This window comes from Durio zibethinus, chromosome 24 (assembly GCF_047325235.1).
Source record: "Durio zibethinus cultivar Kanyao isolate XHJ-2024 chromosome 24, ASM4732523v1, whole genome shotgun sequence".
In the NCBI taxonomy this organism is placed as follows: domain Eukaryota; kingdom Viridiplantae; phylum Streptophyta; class Magnoliopsida; order Malvales; family Malvaceae; genus Durio; species Durio zibethinus.
In genome coordinates, this window is record NC_143185.1 from 20,246,032 (window position 1) to 20,266,109 (window position 20,078).

The 20,078-nt window shown below is 31.3% G+C and overlaps 4 protein-coding genes across 4 annotated transcripts; 1 reads left to right on the top strand and 3 right to left on the bottom strand.

Annotated features, from left to right (window-relative positions):
* Positions 1-94: 94 nt before the first annotated feature.
* LOC111317154 (geranylgeranyl pyrophosphate synthase, chloroplastic-like) lies at positions 95-1,754 on the bottom strand. Its single transcript, XM_022919536.2, has one exon. The coding sequence runs from the start codon at positions 1,490-1,492 to the stop codon at positions 380-382; it is 1,113 nt and encodes a 370-aa protein (XP_022775271.1). The 5' UTR covers positions 1,493-1,754; the 3' UTR covers positions 95-379.
* Positions 1,755-3,143: 1,389 nt separating this feature from the next.
* LOC111317156 (dolichyl-diphosphooligosaccharide--protein glycosyltransferase 48 kDa subunit-like) lies at positions 3,144-8,088 on the bottom strand. Its single transcript, XM_022919539.2, has 13 exons — positions 7,769-8,088; positions 7,552-7,688; positions 7,353-7,478; positions 7,196-7,249; positions 7,004-7,117; positions 6,711-6,766; positions 6,580-6,621; positions 5,625-5,700; positions 5,391-5,462; positions 5,162-5,287; positions 4,972-5,076; positions 3,644-3,727; positions 3,144-3,546 (listed from the first exon to the last, which is right to left on the bottom strand). Exons 1-13 carry the CDS (start codon positions 8,037-8,039, stop codon positions 3,499-3,501), a joined length of 1,311 nt encoding a protein of 436 aa, XP_022775274.2. The 5' UTR covers positions 8,040-8,088; the 3' UTR covers positions 3,144-3,498.
* Positions 8,089-9,143: 1,055 nt separating this feature from the next.
* LOC111317157 (NEDD8-conjugating enzyme Ubc12-like) lies at positions 9,144-11,256 on the top strand. The gene is made up of 6 exons (XM_022919540.2): positions 9,144-9,293; positions 9,783-9,896; positions 10,152-10,260; positions 10,444-10,522; positions 10,636-10,752; positions 10,833-11,256. Exons 2-6 carry the CDS (start codon positions 9,788-9,790, stop codon positions 10,968-10,970), a joined length of 552 nt encoding a protein of 183 aa, XP_022775275.1. The 5' UTR covers positions 9,144-9,293; positions 9,783-9,787; the 3' UTR covers positions 10,971-11,256.
* A 208-nt stretch (positions 11,257-11,464) lies between these two features.
* Positions 11,465-14,722, bottom strand: LOC111317155 (uncharacterized). The gene is made up of 4 exons (XM_022919537.2): positions 14,217-14,722; positions 12,578-13,201; positions 12,255-12,430; positions 11,465-12,126 (listed from the first exon to the last, which is right to left on the bottom strand). Exons 1-4 carry the CDS (start codon positions 14,285-14,287, stop codon positions 11,528-11,530), a joined length of 1,470 nt encoding a protein of 489 aa, XP_022775272.2. The 5' UTR covers positions 14,288-14,722; the 3' UTR covers positions 11,465-11,527.
* Positions 14,723-20,078: the final 5,356 nt, after the last annotated feature.

Below are 20,078 nucleotides of genomic sequence, written 5' to 3' on the forward strand. Positions count from 1 at the left end.
ATTCAAACATCCAATTCCATATAACTATTCTTTATAGAGATCACTATATATGTATAAGAACTCATAAGACCAACAAATGAGGAAGAAGTAGCAATTAAATCCGAAATTTAATGGGAATTTTATAATCACTATCACCTTACTCATTCCAATTTAATAACAGAAATTACAGCGCAGGGAGAAAAACAAATTCTATCTTTATCATCCTTGCAGAAGTATATTCCCAACATTAATATTACTCACCTGCTTCTTTCTCTAAGCCTTTTTGATCAAACACAACAAGAAGCATCAAGTCAAGGCTTTTTGACAAAGAAATGTTTTAGACAATTCCACCTCACCTAAACCATCAAGATTACAAATTATAAAACAACAAAAACAAAAGTTAGTTTTGCCTGTAAGCTATATAATTGGCCAAAGCAATCAATGGAGCAGCTTTATCGGGATCAAATCCTTGGAGCAACTCTAACGCATCACTCTTCAACTTCTCTGCAAACTCCCTTGACTTCTCTATCCCCATCAACTTTGGAAAAGTCACTTTATCAGCCACTAAATCTTTTCCTGCCGTCTTCCCTAATTCCTTCGATGACTTTGTCACATCAAGAATATCATCCACAACCTGAAACAAAAGCCCAACATACCTTGCAAATTTCCTCAACCTTTCCACATCTTCATCACATCCACCTCCAAGAATTGCCCCCAAAACCACAGCCGCTTCAAGCAAAGCAGCAGTTTTGTGAACATGAATAAATTCTAAATGATCCAATCCCACATCTGTTAGTCCCTCACTATTTATATCCACAACTTGACCAGCCACTAACCCTTCAGTCCCGACAGATTTAGCTAATTCCCCAATTGCCCTTACAGTCCTACCAGGCGTAACACCAACCGTAGAAACAGCTATATGTTCAAAGGCAAAAGCTAAAAGAGCATCCCCGGCTAAGACAGCTATATCCTCACCAAAAACTTTGTGGTTAGTTGGTTTTCCTCTACGAAGATCATCGTTGTCCATGCAGGGAAGATCATCGTGGATTAAAGACATGGTGTGGATCATTTCAACAGCACAAGCTGCTGGCATAGCCATGGATTCTTGGCCACCAAAAAGTTCACAGGCAGCTAAACAAAGCGCTGGACGGACCCTTTTGCCACCTGCTAAAAGAGAGTAACGCATTGCTTCATGGATTTTAACAGGGTCACGGAGTAAAACAGCTGACTCCAAGGCTTGGTTAACTATACTGGCTTTTTGTACCATGTAGGATTTGAAATCAAAGCTTGGTTTTTGAGGGTCTTGTTCTTCTTCCTTGACAGTGTCCTCTTTGGTAAGGACTGCGGAAATTGTAGGGAGAGATGTAAAGCTGCGTGTTCTGGGGGTTGAAGATGACAGATTCTTGAGAGGATTGAATTGAAAGGATCTGGGCAAAGGAAAGGATTTGGATCTGGAAGCTTGGTTGACAATGGAGTAAGATTGAACCCAACAACCCAGATTCACTGAAGCCATTTTTTTTCCTTTGGGAGTTTGAAAGATTGGGTTTTCCTTTAATATAGAAGCAAAAAGAGAAGACTTCAATCCAGAAAAGCTACAGTAAAATGGAAAGTGGCTTTGAGGCGTCAACTAAAATACCAAGTACAGCAAAATGAAAGGGAATTGGATGAGCATTAGCTTTAATGTCAGCCAAAGAGAAGCCAACAGAAGGCCAAATATCTGGTTTTGGGATTAGGGTCGCTTCGTGGAGCATTGCCGCTGTTTGCAACCCCCACCATATATAATGGGGACTTCTATCGCCTTGCACCAAGACTTGTCTTAATCATGAAGCTGGCATCAGCAGCTGGCTTTTAGGCTTGGTTTGATGTGGACGGTGACCATTTGTTTATAAATCAATTACAATTTTTTTTGTATAAAAATAAAATTTCGAATTATGAATTATGAATTTTCTTAATTGACTTAAGAATTCATTTGATCAAGTGACGAGATTAATTTTGACAAAATTAAAAATAATAATAATTATTATTATAATTATAATTGAAAAAAATTATTATAATTTAATTGAAAAATAAATAAATAATTTATATTAAATATATTTTATTAAAATTAACATTTAAATTTAATTGATTATAATTGAAACTTAATTATATCTTACTAAAAATGCAGTTACATCCATCCAAAACTAGGCTAAGTCTACTTTTTATTGTTTATAACCAGTTCTGATCCGTCGAGGAGGCGTCATTTCTCAGTTTAGTCATTGAATAGTTCAGACATATACCTAAGATTGGATAGATGCTTCTGTTTGGTAATATTGTAAACAAATCATGACCAGTCATTTTAAAGATAAATAAAACTAATGTTTAAAGGTGTTTTTCAAAGTGTCTTTTTTTTTTTTTTTTTACATTTAATAGTAGCAATAATACTACTCTTAAAATGGAAAAATAAATTGTGCTAATTCTTTTTAAAGTAATCATACTACTAAAATAAGTTCACTTCAATTCTACTAGGCTAATGTCTTCCCCTGTAGTTATTATATTTGGTTATCTTTAATTAGACTTGAAATTTTATTTTTTGAGCATATTAATTTGTGTGTTCTTTGTTATTATTTGATCGATATAATAATCATGTGATATTTCTTAAAAAACAAAAAATCCTTTAAAAAAATTTTGTCCACAATCTTATTCCTATATGGAGAAAAACAATTAATTAATATTGTAATAGCTCTTAAATTATAATAAAATATTTAATTTTTAAAAAATTTTAATAAGATATATGAATATTTAACGTAATTAACTCTAAATAATCATATAAGACGGACAAATAACATTTTAACTAGCACATTAATTAATAAATTTATAATTTAAGTATCAAATTAAATATTTTTAAAATTTAAATATTATATTAAATATTTTATTACAGTTCATAGGCGATTGCTGGCGTTAACCCAAAAAAAAACCAAATGAACGAAAAAAAAAAAAACCAGAAAATGCAGAACATGGATATCACGTGTAAGATGGCTGCTGTCAGTCGACAGTCCAACAAGATAGTCTTTTCTTCATTATGTCCTACATGGACCGTGTTTCATGCATTATAAGGAAATTTGAAATCTTGATACTGAAATTTTCCTTTTAACGTCTTCAATTGTCATGGTCATAACATCATAATCTCACTACAATCTGAATGCCCATTAGAGTGATAGTTTGATAATCACGTTCCTATGATGTCCAAATAATCAGTTTCAAAATAATCTCTCTATCATATGATTCAACTCAAGGACATCACACCGATAGCAAAAATTAAGACCCCACCAGCATGTTCGAGGTTGAAACAGTAATATGAAAGAAGCAAATTGTGAAACCTAACCCTGGATGATTTCTGTATATCCAACCTAAGCCTAATCTACCTTCAAGTAGACATATATGGAGAGAAGGATGAGGTTTCAATTTTCAATTCTTTTTTTCTTAAAAAAGATAACAAAGAACTACAGTGATGATAATCCGATTTTCTTCGATTGACAGGTCTTACTTGTTATACAGGTAGACTATGCTGAAGAAAAAGAATCCAGCCATCTGCATTCAACCAAACCAAAAGAATGCTTACCACAGATTTATTATTAAGGAGATACTGTGCAAATATAAGCACAAACACACACAGAGAAAAGAGTACCGTGGTAAAAGAAGCTCCATAATATGGGAAAGCAGTTGTTATAAATCTCTCATATTCATTGTGCCGGAAGGGTCGAACTGGAATCTGCATGTTATAAGGTACATTAATTAGATTTGGCACAAGAAATTTTCTGTTTTAGTAGTATGCTAGCAGAATACGCTATATAGTGACAGAGGCAATATTTTCACACGAATAGTCTGAATACATGCACATGATGTGATTAAGACTATGTATGATGTGTATGCGAGTGTTGGGAGAGTTAGATTTGAAGAAGGGATGATCTTTGGATGAGATCTTGACAATGAGAAAGTTGGATATAGTTTAGAAAGAGATAGAGCTGGTAAGGAAGGAGAAAAAGGAACAGAAAGAGAGAAGGAGGAAATCAGGAATGCTGTGGCTGCCCTTTGGTCTCCAGCAATGAGAGAAAGAAGCGGGGTGTGAGGAAAAATGAAGAGTCCAGAGATAGAGAAAAGAGACATCAACAAGCTTCAGGAGGAAGGAAAGGAGAGAAAGGACTCCTAAGAACTGCAGTTAGAAACAAGTACAGATTAAGTCCTTGATTAAACAAACTCTAAACGACCCCACAAACAAGTTATTAAAAACCTTTTCCACGAGCCAAACTCAGCTATGGTTGAGCTTGCCTTCTTGATTAAATGAGTTTTGACATTTTGTTTAAGCTTGTTCAAGAAACTTGATAAACAAACAAGAACAACCCTAATTCAAGCTCGTTTAAAAGAACTATGCTGAACATTTCCTCTATACTACTATAAAAATGTTTGAAGAGCAGCCTTTCTTTTAAAGCAAGAGCCTTTTGTCCATGTTAAAAGCAATAAGCATAGTTCTTCTAAAACAGGCTTTTTGCTAAAAATAGATACAGTTATGAAGTATTCAAGGGACATGCAGTTGTATGGCTGGGTTTGGAAAATAAGCTTGATATGCTTTAGACTTTAGTCTTGGAAAAACACATCCCATGTACCACAATTTAGGAGAATACTTACCCATTCCCAGATGATATCAGGTATCCTTAGCAGTTTTTCTAATATCAAGTATTAAGCTAACATTAACATCATCAACTCCTAAATGTTCATCCAATCCACTCATTGACAGTTGAGTAACATTTTATGTTTCCAATACTTGCTGTCTTAATAAATCCAAACAACTTTCTTATTCACTGTAAAATGTGAAAAAATTTCATGTAAAAACTACGAACAAATGAAAATTAAATCAATCAAACCAGAATCCAGAAGTATCATAAATATAGAATTTTGAATTGTAATGTTGTTGCTTAGTTGAGAAAACAGATGATGTTGTCATAGCTAATAGGTTACCTGTTTGGAAAGAGATAAGCTAGTGTAACCAAGCCTGTGATAGTCAACCTTAAACTGAAATACCCCATAAATATCAGGTACCATGAATGATGCATGATACAACCCCTGTAACATTAGACATGCATATACTAATGAGATTGCAGAAGTAGGGTTGCAAAGTCGATAAAACATGAACCTGGCAAAAGAATACCTTTCCGTCAGTTGATAGCATTTTTAGCACATAAGGGCTCATCATGTAAAACTGGACCTGAACATCATCTGCAACATAGGGCTCCCAGCTTTTTCCAGACCACTCATATATCTCAACATAAAATTTCTGCAATCATATATATTTTCGGAGATTCATTGTGAATAATTCTCTTAAATACATATATTTTCAACAAAAACCTTCTAACAGAACAAATTGAGGAAGACAGTACCAGGTTGTCTTTGATCCTATACATTGCAGGCTCATCTGTTTCCCCGACTTTGTGGTGTCTAAGATCAACAGCCTGAAATAAAGATTTGATATAGTTTAAGAGAAGACAAAGCAAAATCACTTTTATGTGCAAGTTGGATAAGCAAGACTGTTGGCTTCCTAACCAGATCAAAAAATTTACTCTTAAACAGACTCTATAGACCACAGAAAATGGAAATTGTTCAGGATGCCTCACCTTCAAGTGACCCCTTTCATGGAAGACCCATTTGCTAATTTCTGTCACAAACTGCTCATTACCCGATTTCTCAAATCTGGTATAGCAAAGTAAAGAAGAACCTAAGCTACTTGCTTGAAAAAATCACTGACAAACAGCAAAAACTGCTGGTTTTCTCAGGCAAAAATTCCTGGGGTGAAACAAGTAAAGAACAGTTGCAGGAATACAAAGTCACACAAATATTTATTGGAGAATTTTATTAGTGCTGCTAAAACTCATTAAAAGAATCCAAAATCAACCACACGTCCTAAAAGAATGTCTAGAAAGAAAAGCCTAAAAGGTCTATTCATGATTTGTAGACAGCATAGGCAGCATTGCTGCAATAAGAAACTTCTAAATTTGTGCAATAATGTAGACGAAGCAGAGCATCAGACAAATAGCAGACAGAGTCATTGTGCTTTTACAATTAAGCTCAAGAGTTTGATTCATGATTTGTCAACCACATTCAGTATAGCCACAAGTCAGAAACTAGTAAATTTATGCATTAGCATGGATCAATAAAAGCAATAAGCACAACAGCTGGCATTCTAGAGAAGGGAAAAACGAAGAAAGTTGTCCAACAGCCAACATTTCACATGTGCATAAGTATGCATCACATTGAGAGGCCAAAAAAAAGTATGCATCACATTGAAGTTACAATTCAAGGGAATAGTATTTGCTATATGCAGAAAGAAAATTTTATGTGCTTTTGAAACTAATTGACCATCAATTTCCTATTCTAATTCTGTTACACATGTGCAAACTATAAGTATAAACACACACACAAAAAATTATCTACATAGTGACAATGCAAAGAAACAATTTATTTTGGTGGAATTACCAGATAATAGTATTATGCCAATGAGAATGCAAGATAAGATTATTTTACAATTCATTTACATAGAAATGCAACAAAAGGAAAATGTTCTGGTCTCACTTAAATGGGCTCCCAGCTTTCTGCACGGCAGTTCTAAACAGCCTGAATCACAGAGCGGAATTTTATCAATGAAAATGAAGAAACAATATTCTAAGTCCAGATATCAAAAACACCACATAATATATATATACCGGTTACTGAACAAATCTAGAGAGCCAGTGATCATGATCCGAGCATTATTTCTAGCCTGCATTAAGCAAAAGGATTCTCAATAATAACATGTGGACACTCTAAACCACAAAATGAAGATGCAACCAATTATCCAGTTTCCTTTAGGGAAACAGGACTTGAAAAACACATTCAAATTATGTATCCACATGTCTTAATATAACAAAAAGCCAATTACAAAGGAAAATACTTTACTTTATCTAGGAAATAAATAGCTCATTTCATGGTGAAGGAAATTCAAGAAGAATAAGCATACCTGCACAACTGAGACCAACGAAATGGCAGATCCAGTAAGCAATGGAGGCCTCAACAATTTGGATGCCAGGTTAGCAGAATAAGCTGAAGAAGATGCGGAAAGCACCTTCAAAACCTACACATTGTACCATACACATAAAACAGGTTAGCCTATATTAAGCAAAGAAAAGGCACCATTAATCTTCATGCTTACCAGGCCATTAGCCGCATTTACTGAATGTGCAATCCCTTTAAAAAGTACTGGCGCCTAAAACATTAGAAACGAGCAAATTTTCAATTAATAAGATGATCATTTTCGCACCAATTTCAGATTTTTTTTTAAATGCATCTCGAATTCAAGTAAAACTGACGTCGATTTTGGTTTTTCCTAAAACAACATCAGATTGGATAAAATCATCACTGGCAATCAACGTATGGTCACCCTCAGTTCCGGAAATTGCATAGCTCTTGTGATCAATAACCATTGCCGATGAATCCTAAGCCATTTATAAAATTCATTAAACACTAAAAGAATTTTTTTAAATCAAAAAGGAAAAGAAAAAGACTAACCTCATCGAAATCAACTCCACATTCAGTCGCAACGTTCTTAATCAAATCAGACGCAGACGCATCAGCTGCTACTATCAAGTCGTGACCTGAGTCAACGAAGTCAATCACCGCAGCCAAATCCAAAGATCCACCAAACCCTAGCCAAGACAATTCAAAAATAACGATTAGGATATAAGGAATAAAGGAGAACAGTGCCGTTTTCGAGTTGTGACTTTACTTTCGGTTGAAGGAGAGAAGAGGATCAAGGCGTCGTAGAGGTACTGGCCGTAACGTTGGAGGGAGAGAGACGGATCATCGGCGAGTTTGAATTCGACGTTGAAGCCACGGGATTTCAGGGAGTTGAAGAAAATGGAGTGAGACGATTTCAGCGAGAAATCGTCGAGTAAGACTAAAACTCGGCGATCCAATGGAGATTCAGGATTGAAAGAGAAACAAAGAAGAGGAAAAAGAGAGACCCCAAAGATGAAGAAGAAACAAAGGTTCTTCATTTTCACTCCTTTCTGCTGCAGCGACGACTTCTTGGCTTCTCCTCAGTGTGGGAAGAGAAAGGGAGGCCGTTGAAACTTGAACGCAGTAAAACGCACCGTCTCGGTCAACTTCAAGACGGGCCGGCAACTTGCTTCAAGCCCAATTGATATTTCTGGCATTGGAATTTTGCTTTTGGATGACTAGGCTTAACCCACAGCCAAGGCCCACGTTTTTTTTTTTTTGCAAAACTATTTTCTTTTAATTTATATGTAATTTATGAAAATTAGAGAATTTTCAAATAATTTTATTTTTCAAATTTATGTAAACTAATTTAGGTACAATTACTAAATTTTTATGTGTAATTTCATTGATGACTTTGTATTAGTAGGGACACAATATTAAAACAATTCATTGAACTTTTCTATTTTTCTTTTTTTACTCAAAATAATTATAAAAAATAAAAAATACTATTATAAACACCCATTGAAAAAACAATAAAAATAAAATATAAATTTAAAATATAAATTTTCAAATTAAATTTTGATTATTTGAATTAAAATTTTAATATTTTATTAACAAATTAAAATTTTATTTAGAATTAGATTTATCTTCTTTTAAAAAAAAAAAATCAATTGACACTAATATGAGTGATAATAATTCAAATCGAATTTGATTCGATTTTTAAATAATACATAATATTATAAAATTTAAAATTTAAATCAAATTTTTTTGATTTGATTTAATTTATTAAATTTTAAATTTTATTTTTTTGTTTTCTTTATAATTTATTTTAATAAAAATTTTAATATATTTAAATAAATTTATATATAAAATAATTATTTTTATTTAATAAAAATTTAAATTATATATAAAATTTAATAAAAATATATAATTCAATTCAATTTTTTTAAAATTTTTTTAAGTCTTTATCTAAAATTTGATTTAAATTTAATGTATATATTTATTTTTATCTTAATCAAATAAAAAATAATTAATTTAAACTAAATCGACCATTATAATTTCGATTTTTTTTTCTCACCCCTAATCGCGTAAAAAAAAAGCAAACATTGTCGAATAGGGCCGCAAACAAAATTACCGACGCTAGTTTTTGGAACACCGGAAAAAAAGTGGGGTCCAGCTTTCGTGTCATTTCCTTTCTGTCTTCTCTCTCTTGTCTTTACTTTCCGTCCCCTTTCCATTTCTTTCTCTTCAATCATCAAATTTTCCTTCCTCATCTCTTTCTTTCTTTATCTCTTCGGCATTTCCCCGAACAGGTTCGTTACAATCTGATAAAACCAAAACACTGGTTTTGATTACTGATATATTTATTGTTAGATTTATTTGCTTGAATCTGATTAATTTCTCTTATCTTTAACGATCTAGATGTTTCCAACTAGCTTTATCTTGAATTGTGATCTGTTACAAATTAATTTAATTCTGAATCTTTTTTGTTTTTCAAATTTATGTTGCAAAGATGAAGAAAAAGTACTATTGGGGTGATTCAGTTTTAGATATCGGTTAAAGAGTGATCTTTTTGGTTCTCTGAAGAAATTGAATTTTTGGTTATATACAGCTCAAAAGCATGCAATCAAATTAGATAACAAAGACAGGGTTTTTCAGTTAGGGTTTGTTAAGAACAAGTGTTTTGGTTTAATGGTTTGTTTTAGATTTTGAATTGATATTACTTTGGTGATGTAACTAAATTCCGCTATCAAGTATTGAAATTAATGGGTTTATTTTAAAATTTTAAAATACATGTGTAGGAGCTATGATTCGGCTGTTTAAAGTTAAAGAAAAGCAGAAAGAACTTGCTGAAAATGCAAATGGTGGAGCACCTATCAAAAAACAAACTGCAGGGGAGTTGCGTTTACACAAAGGTTTGCTTTTCCCGTTTAGTGAATTGAGTATTTCAAATTTCCTTCAGTTTTTTTATGGTGTTTTCCATATATATATATTGCAAGTTGCTTTACCTTTTATGAAGGAGAGAGATTTTGAATGAGATTAATTTATTTAATCGTAGTTTTGCTCAATCACTGAATTTACTAGGTTTGAGAAGATCTATGTATGATCTAGGATTGAATTAGCACTTAGTAAATGTGAGTCTCACGTTTTATTTGGCCTTCTACTTGCAGACATTTCGGAGCTGAACCTACCAAAATCTTGTACCATAACATTTCCTAATGGAAAGGATGATCTGATGAACTTTGAGGTTTCAATTCGACCTGATGAAGGATATTATTTGTAAGGAATTTCTTTCATGCTTCTTATCTTAAAACAAGCAATCTTTTGCTCTCTAGCACAATTTTTTGGTTAAAATTCTTCTTTAGGGGGAAGAGGTGCCATTCTATACAATTGTTTTATGCTTCCTTTTCTCTTATTAATTTCACAAACAAGTATTTGACTGACTGGCTGCTGGTTTTACAGCGGTGGCACATTTTTGTTCTCGTTCCAAGTTTCTCCTATCTATCCGCATGAGGCACCAAAAGTTAAGTGCAAGACAAAGGTAGACCAGCTTATTTACCTCTGAGTCCTCTGTTCCTTTACCATATTTATGTTGTGGTCTAATTTGCTTTTGGTTATAACCCAGCTTGTTTCATGTTGTACTCCAATTTCCAGGTCTACCATCCAAATATTGACTTGGAAGGAAATGTTTGCCTTAATATCTTACGTGAAGACTGGAAACCTGTGCTCAATATAAACACCATAATCTATGGACTATATCATCTTTTCACGGTAATGCCTAATGTATTTATGACAATAATTGTATGAATTTGCAGCCATCTGATATTTGAATCTTTCAATTTTGTGTGCAGGAACCAAATTACGAGGATCCCCTCAATCATGATGCTGCTGCAGTGTTGAGGGATAATCCAAAGATGTTTGAATCTAACGTGAGAAGGGCCATGTCTGGTGGGTATGTGGGGCAATCCTTTTTTCCCCGATGTATCTAGCTTTTGCAAGGTAGTTGAAAATGCCTATGCACAATGTCATCAACACAATTGAGTTTCCATGGGTTGTATAATTTGTCTGCAAATTACCCTTTGTCACCCCCTTTGATTTTCTCAGTGGAGCTCAGGGAATTATTTCCTAAGAGACCGACTGAAATTCCATCTATATTTTACTCCAGCTTTCCTAATGCTATTGTATGTTTCTGCTGGCATATATTGTCTTAATGTGGAACTAGGATAGACTGAATTTTATGCACTGGCTTAGAATATAACATTCTTCCTTTGTGCCTCTTTCTCTCTCTTTCTCTCTCTCTCTCTCTCTCTCTCACTCTCTGTGATAATTAATATGATGTCTTTGTTTCTTACACCTTTGTTGGTTTGCTATACGAAGATATCCGATCTGCTTGTTGAACAACTTTGGTCATGATTTTGCTATTGCATGTTCTTGTTAGGTTACTTAATTCTGCATATTGGTTTACTTGTTAGGTCCTAAAACGTGAGCAAGATCCAGCCAGGGAAAATTAATTCAAAATCTTAAAAAAGTAACATTTAGCGTTTACTCAAATCATCTCATCCTCTTTCACGGTGGCCAATCTAGCGTTGTCACGGTCTCTCCTAAAGATTTTGTACAATGGCGTGTAAAACAGACAGCACAAACCAAAAGGAATTGCCATCATTGATAGTAGCCCTCTAGACAAAGCAAATGCCTCGCGAGGAGACCCATTGATTGGATCAATAGATTTAGAATCATAACCGAACATTTTCTCCGATAGAATGCCTACCAAGGGAGCAGCAAAAGAAGAAAAAGATACTTCGAAAGCACGATCGAATGCATAGATCATGGTCCGGTGTTTAGCAGGGACGACTTCGGCGAACATAGGACCATTTGCAGCCGTAGCATTCCAACTGATGGTCAAGCCCATCAAAAGGAGGGTGACAGCAAAAGTGTAATAGCTGCTCACGGATTGTGGGATCACTTTAACAAGGAACCATGAGAATGGGATGCCCATGAAGGCACTGAATTGCGCGCACATGATACGACCAGAATGGGGGTAAATCTGTGACATTCTATCTGCTATTAACCCACCAACAAAGGATCCCATTGCGCATCCGATAGCAAAGAGACTTAGCAGTGCTGCCGTGGAATTATGATCAAAACCTGGGAAAGAAAAAGAAAGACTAAAAGGTATCAAATATCAAGAAACCAAATCCTGGTCGTTCTTCTCCTTAATAATTGACATGGCAAACTATAGCAGTTGACCATTTAGTATATGCAAATGCACTTGCCAATTAGTTCAAACCACATGGTAAAGAACACCATGGCTGTCCATGGTAGAGAACCAACTATTCCCTGCAAGACAATTATCTGAAATGTTGGAACTTTTATAACGGCTTTCGTGGCCATCCATGACTCGAACCAAACAGACAAGACACGAGCATTCCCCTTTTCTATTAACTCATCCCTGCAATAGAAAGCAGCTGAGTAACTAAAACGATATTTGAAACAATGGAAATGCTACTAAATTTAACATACTAGCAAAACTACTATTTGATTGGCAAGGGTTTGATGAATATGTTTAGAAAGCAAACTTTGAACAAGCAATTAGTACCTATCTAAATTATAGCCAGCATCATGATTGGCACCAACAGTTTTCCTTGGATCAACAACAAATAGGAACACAAGGAGTCCAATCAATGAACTTAAAGTTGCCATCATAATGAAGGCACGACGCCATCCAGGCATGCCCCAGAACTGCTGACCAGCCATTATCGTAGCAACAACACCACCACCAATGCCACCCAAGGTACCAACAAGGCTTAGCAGCCCAAATCCAGCCCCTCTCACACCATCCATGTAACTATCAGCAATAAAAGACTGAAGTGCAGGTATTACAATTGCTAGTCCAAAGCCATTAACTGCTCTCCAAATTGCAACCTGCAGAAATTGTTGGCTTCCACCCACTGCAGCAGTTGATAATGCCCAACACAAAGTGCCTATAGCAAGAACTGTAGGGCGGTCATAGTTAATTACGAGTACACCTGCCAAGGGAGACGCCAATCCCTGCACAGAGTTCCTTATGAAGGTGAGATAGCCAAGATCAGATGGCCCAGCATTGAAAGCTTCACTAACTTCTTTGTAGACAGATGGAAGGAGGTTTTCATCAGCACGCTCCATAATGGCAGCCAAGTTGATAAGAAGGAGAGAAAGAGAAACACCGAAAACCTTTCTTGCTCTGTGAAATGATAATTATCACCAATACACTCTATACATAAGTGAGCATTACCAACAAGGTAAATACATAGAAAATGAGAGCATTGCAAATATATATTACATTTGCACACATGCATTTATAAAAGTATTTTGCAATAGGCACAAATACGATAAAAACAACACCCCCGAGGATTAAAAGATTGTAATACTATGACCCCATGCACATACCAAAGTACTCTAACATATAAGCTAACTCAGTTATGGTCCCTCCGTGAGTTAGTACATGTCTCATGTTAAGTATTATCCATGGCAATGCCAAGAATTATGCATGTAGCACCAGTAAACTTCCCATTTGAGCATCTTCTGAAAATACCAACAATTGAAGATGCTTTCTATTGCAACTAATGTATATTAGGAAAGAAACCAAAGATAAAAATTTCTAGCTGGCCTCCATGCAAAATTCAAAAAAGGGGTCAAGGCCTTCATTGGCTAGATTCTCTAAACAAGGAAAATAGTATATTATCCTTTGACAAGGATACTTCAAGATGGGAGGCAAGGGATTGTATTAATTAAATAAAATCCCTTCATCAAAGTTTGCAGGCAAGGAATTCTGGTCCATTTAGATTTTGAGACCAAACTAAAAAACAGTAGACAAAGACATAAGTTGCTCGAATTCAAAATAGAATTATAATTATCCAAGTCCACCTGAAGTGATGTCCCAAACATAGTTTAGACATAAACATGCAATTAGGAACCACAAAGCAACTACCATGGAAACCAATACACCTAAGGAAAAGCCACTATCAGATAATACTCTTTGGCATGGACTGTTACTTAATTTGCTTATAATCTAATAGCATGAAATGCCCTGTTTAAAAATTTTTACTGTACTATATTTCCGATAACAATGATACAAGAACAAAGTTCCAAGATCCATAATCAACAAACAATCAAATAGCAAGCGCTTCAATAATCTATCAATAATCAGAAAAGAAAAAACCCAGAAAACAAAAGCGAAGATTTGAAAAGAAACTCACTTCATGGCTTGAAGATGTCTATGAAATCGAAGAGGAACAGAAGATCTCGAATAGCTTCGATTTAAGACCATAAAAATCAAGGAAACTCGCTAAAATCCTGGAAAAAGGCGTTTCCAGCTTTGATGGCAGATATGGAACACCCACTTTCCCTGTTGAAACCGGCCATCCAGGGACTCATCAGGAATTACTTACTATAAGAATATTCAAATCCTAACCAAATCAAAGAAGATATTTATTGCATGTTGAATATAGTACAATTAACAGATAAGTCAAAAACCCAATTTCTTAAAAATATTTTTGATGGAACAACCAATGAAAGTTTAAACATAAACAAAGAGAGAGGTTGCTTTCAAGAACGTGCGCGCCATGGATCATCGTGGCTTGATTGCCAATGGTCTGTTTCAAGGGATCTAAACCAGACTCGGATTGCGGGGATTGGTCATTGGTGTCAGAACTTTTATTTCAGTTCCAGGATACGTGGTACCTTGTTTTTGCTGTTTAAGGCTGTTTTTTTTTTTCTCCTGGACCTTTCTTTAAAACGTGTCCGAAAGTTTTTCTCTATTTTTATGTTATTTTTTATTAAAATAAGTTGTCTTCTTTCATACTTAAACAACAATTAATGACCAAAATAAATCATGCACAGGCAGAACATGCCTATAGTTTTATTTATGATCCATTTATATATTTTTATCCATCAATTTTAAATACAATATAAAAATAATATAAAAAATTATGAAAATAATATAATTTAAAGTTTTAATAAAAATCATAATTAAATTTAATAAAATTAAAAGTATATATTTTATATTTTTATATTAATACAAATTATAACATATACTTTTTATATAAAATAAGATATAAATATATAAATTAATAATATTTTATATAATATAAATATATAAATTGTTAGATTTGATTCACCGTATTTGAACAAAAGAAGAAATATGCTTGTAGTTTGATTTACGGTCCAAACAAAATCGTGGAGCTGTCAAATTGTACGAATTGTTGGGTCGAAGGGGTTTATTTATCAACCAAAACGGATGGATTGCCCCAAGCCAGTAAGGATGACAAAATTTCCCAAATTATTTTCATTAAATTTCATATTTAACCATAAATTGTGTCAATTACCAATTCAAGATATTCCCTCGTGAAAATGCTATTTAACAAACATGTAGATATCTTTGACAAAGTTGATCCAGATGCGCACATGGTAACCGAAATAGCTGTCATGATGTGCGACTGCTTGCCAGGCTCACGTTACGCAATAGCTGCAATGAAGTCTCGCCCAACAGCTTTGACCGTGGACTTTTTTTGTAACTAAAGCTTCACCTGTTGCCGATGAATTCAAGATGTTGAAGGACGATCTCATTTGCTTCCAATCCATGGTTTCTTGGAATCACTGTTCAAGCTCGAACCGTTGAAAGAATAGTTGATGAAGAGCACGTTAAGCAGCAAAAGCATTTGAAAATTCCAGGCTGCAAACCTTTTCGGTTTGAGGTAACGATGGAGGAAAAATTCGAGAAAATAAAAAATTGATTGAAATTGTAATATATGGTTTGAATTTTTGTTAGAATCAAAATCAAATATTAAATATATATATTTATATATTTATATTCAATTTGAATTGAAATATAAAAAATCGAACAAAATTTTATATTTTTATTAATTTTTACATATATTTTAAATTTATATAAAATAAAAATAATTATTTTATATAAAAATTTATTTAAATATATTAAAATTTTTATTAAAATAATATATATAATTTAAAATTTCAAAACTGATTAACCAAATCCAATCAAATTTTAAAATAAAATTGATTCAAATTTAGATCAATTTTTAAAATTTATAATATTATATATTATTTTAAAAAATAAAATAAAGTTTGATTAGATTGAAACTGGTTTCACCACATAGATCGAAGATACTGAGAGCTTATTTGAACCGCAACGATCAATTGTATGGAGAGTATGGACGTGTAGGACTTGAAAAACCAGAAGCTAATGGGATTTTGTTGAACACATTTGAGGACCTAGAGCCCAAAAATTAGATCTTTGAGAGATGCTATAAGCTTTTGGGCCCAGTTGCCAAAGTTCCACTATATCCAATTGGTCGGGTTGTGAGACCACTTGGATGTCAGGTTTTAGCAGACCCGGTTTTAGACCGGCAAAACAAACAACCTAGTCAATCAGTTATTTATGTCTGTTTTTGATCAGTCAAGCACGTGACTTATGTCCGTTTTGGCCCATCCAACAGTTGATGGACTGTCACGTTGCGGGTGGAATCAAGTCAGTCAACCATGGAAAGTTTACTCCACAAGGTACCTCTTATTGCATTTCATTCTACATTTTATTACTAATAATAAATATTTTCATATAAATAATATAACACTTTTAAGGGTAATTAATATATTATTTATATTTAATAATAATCTTTTCATATTAATATAATAATTAATAATAAGTTGCTGGTTTTTAATGTTTTGAATAAAAATCATATTACTTAATATAACTATAGTTTATACATGGCTAATTTTTCTAAGACACTCTTAAAAATGATCGGATATTTTCAACATTTATAGTATATAAGATAAATTAGCTAGGCAAAGTCAACCGAAAGAGTCATATATATAATTTTAAATATGAGACTTAATCCAATTACCTGTATAGTTAAGTGTTGGGTTTAGTGGCAGATTAAAATTTTTTTTAAATATTCACTTATAATATAAATAAAATAAAATACTGAAAGATTTATCAATTTTATTGTGTTTAGTATAAATTTTTTAGTGTTTGGAAGAATTTTTTAAAATTTTTTTATTTTTTAATTTTCAGTACGCCATATTTTTTCATTTGAATTTGTCAATGATTAAATTTTTAATAAATTTATTTATTCGTATATTTATATCATCTAAAATATTAAAATTTTATATATTCGTATTATATTTTATACCAAAATTAAGTATCATAATTCAAGTCTATATAAAATTATAAAATATAATTTTTTTATTTTATTAAACTCATATATAATTATTATTACAGTTATAAATCATATCATTTTTATATTTTATTTGTATATTATATTCGTGCCGTATTATCATATTATCTTTTAAATTATCAAATTTAATTTTTAACAAATATGAGATTATAATCCCCAGCTCTCACCGGTACTTCTCCGGTCCTCAAATATATATATATATGTAAGAAGAGAGAGCCAACATAATTTATAGCATCCATTCGAAAAGTGTTGACCGATTAACGTTAGTTAAATGCTATAAATATAACAGCAAACAATGGATTCGGACATGCTTCTGTTCTATAACCATTGTGACATTGTCGTTTGAAAATTTTATAGGACAGGATAAGTTAAATTAATTAATCACATTACAAAAAATTTTATTAATTTCACCATCCTTTGTCGTGCGCTCAGCCGTAAAAATTGAAAGAAAATATTATAGTAACAAGAATAGAGTCTAATCATTAATGAATTTGTAAAAATAAATATATATTATTTAATTACAATATATATGATGTGTAATAAATAAATAATTTAAAAAAAATTTGTTTATTTGACATAATTTGAATGAAAGTGATGCCGATGTGAAGCAATCATTTTATATAATTTTTCTCTTTTTAAAAAATATGTAATTGATATTACATATTCATTCTCACCAAATTAATTCACTTAATTTTGATTACAATGAATAATTAACTTATTATTATTATTATTATATTATTATTATTATTAAGACGATCTTAAATTATAGTTACTAAAATTAAGATACGATTTTTTTAATTAATTATTAGTTTTTTAGTAAATTAATCAAAGGTTAAAATAAGTTTGAGAGCTGATTTTATAGACACGTTCATATAATATTTACTGCATTTTTTTACAAAATAATATATAATTTTTAGGGATAAAGAATGATATTGTAGATATTGGATTTGAATCTTAGATGCAGATAATTATACGAAATAATTTATTATAATTTTTTTAAAAAATAAAATGGCATAATTTTATTAGATACCTAAAATTTTATTATTATATTATTATTTAGGAATGATCCTCGAATAAGTTAAATTGTAACTAAAAATAGTAAAAAAAAAAATTTCCTTATTTTTTGCGTTCAAATCACATGGGATGAGGATATTGTTCTTTTCTGTGTTTTGTTTGGGAGTGGAAAGGGCAAATTAGTGACGGTCGTTCGTTGAGTCAAAATTTTGAACCGTTCAATTGCAAATTGAAAGGCATAAACGAAGGGTTTATGAAAGTGACGATATGGGTTTCTATCAAGAAAGTAAGGCTAAAGTCCAAAGTCAGCTATTTTCGTTGTCCTCTCTGGCATTGTTCGTCACTAAAAATTTAGATTTTATTGGTTTCAAACCATCACACCAATCGGTTTAAGTTTTTCTTTAAAAAAAATGAAAGAGGATATAGGATGATATGATAATTTTAAATATGATATAATGATATAATATAAAAATAATAAGATTTAAAATTTTAATAAAAATTATATATGAATTTAATAAATTAAAAATAATATATTTTATATTTTCATATAAATACGAATTGTAATACATAATTTTCATATAAAATATAATATAAATATATAAATTATTATTTTTTTTATAGATTTTATATAAATATTGAAATTTGAATATTATATTTATTTAATATCACTTATAAATATTGAATGAAGCAAACTAATTAAATTTCATATTAAATTTAAAGAGATTGATCAACTTACATCAGTATGAAATTAAAAAGTTTTATATTTTTTTAATTATTTATTTTAATAAATTTAAGAGATGAGAGAGATAAATAAAATATATATTTAATTTTATTTTTTAAATCTATTAAAAATAAGGATTAAAAGATATATAATTTTTTTATGTAAATTGATATCCTCCACTAAGTTTAATGTTATATGTTATGTTTTGAAGATATTTAGTCATTTTGAATACCCAACTAAAATTTATTTGCAAGACATAACAAAATTATAAAGCAAAAATTCTATATTTATAGTTAATAATTAACATTTATTTTTTATTATTTAATTTCATTCATTATCTTTTATTTTAATTAAAATTTAATTTAATTTCTTTTGTTATAATTTTTGTAAACTTTAATTAATAAATTATATTAATAGATCTATAATTTTGTTTTTTATGTATATCAAATTAATATTTATTTATTTTTTAGTTTTCAATTTTTTTAAAAAATAAAATTTAAAAAATAATTTTTCATGTAAATTAATATAAATATAACATGCCAATTCACATGCCATGCATGTGATACAAAATCTAATCTATACAATAAATAAAAAACCGTCCCTTATATTTTAATTTAAAATCACATCAGATTGGACATTTAAAATGATTTTAAGGTTAAAAATGATTTTATAAACAATTCACACGTAATTGAATCTTGTTATATATCTCGATAATAACTTAAAATATTAGAATAAAAAATTACTTAACAAATTTTTTTATCTTAAAAAAATTGATATATTTTATATCATAAAGTGAAAATTTGTGTATTAATATATATTATATTTTGATATTAATTTTATTAAAAATTATAAATATAGAAAAACATGAAGCGAGGGTTGAAACCAAATACCTATTAAAATTATGCGTAATTTTAATTTTACCTTACAAACTATAAAATTTATTTCTATATATATATATTTGATATTGAAAAATTAAAGCTTATCAAATAACATTGTCATCTAATTAAAAAAGTTAATTGAGTGGACAAGTGACTGCAGAGAGGCAATTAAATTTTATTGATTTAGGATAGTGCTATACTTGTATATATATATATATATATATAAGTATATATTTAAATTTTATTATTTACTTA

Excerpts from the sequence above, each read along its gene's own strand:
- LOC111317155 (XM_022919537.2), bottom strand. The coding sequence starts at position 14,287 with ATGGTCTTAAATCGAAGCTATTCGAGATCTTCTGTTCCTCTTCGATTT. Across the intron at positions 12,431-12,577 it reads GCTGGCTATAATTTAGATAG|GGATGAGTTAATAGAAAAGG; the intron begins GTACTAATTGCT and ends TTTCTATTGCAG. Across the intron at positions 12,127-12,254 it reads CATGTGGTTTGAACTAATTG|GTTTTGATCATAATTCCACG; the intron begins GCAAGTGCATTT and ends TTTCTTTCCCAG.
- LOC111317156 (XM_022919539.2), bottom strand. The coding sequence starts at position 8,039 with ATGAAGAACCTTTGTTTCTTCTTCATCTTTGGGGTCTCTCTTTTTCCT. Across the intron at positions 7,689-7,768 it reads CTTCTCTCCTTCAACCGAAA|GGTTTGGTGGATCTTTGGAT; the intron begins GTAAAGTCACAA and ends TGTCTTGGCTAG. Across the intron at positions 7,118-7,195 it reads TAAATGCGGCTAATGGCCTG|GTTTTGAAGGTGCTTTCCGC; the intron begins GTAAGCATGAAG and ends TACAATGTGTAG.
- LOC111317157 (XM_022919540.2), top strand. The coding sequence starts at position 9,788 with ATGATTCGGCTGTTTAAAGTTAAAGAAAAGCAGAAAGAACTTGCTGAA. Across the intron at positions 9,897-10,151 it reads GGAGTTGCGTTTACACAAAG|ACATTTCGGAGCTGAACCTA; the intron begins GTTTGCTTTTCC and ends TTCTACTTGCAG. Across the intron at positions 10,753-10,832 it reads GACTATATCATCTTTTCACG|GAACCAAATTACGAGGATCC; the intron begins GTAATGCCTAAT and ends TTTTGTGTGCAG.
- LOC111317154 (XM_022919536.2), bottom strand. The coding sequence starts at position 1,492 with ATGGCTTCAGTGAATCTGGGTTGTTGGGTTCAATCTTACTCCATTGTC.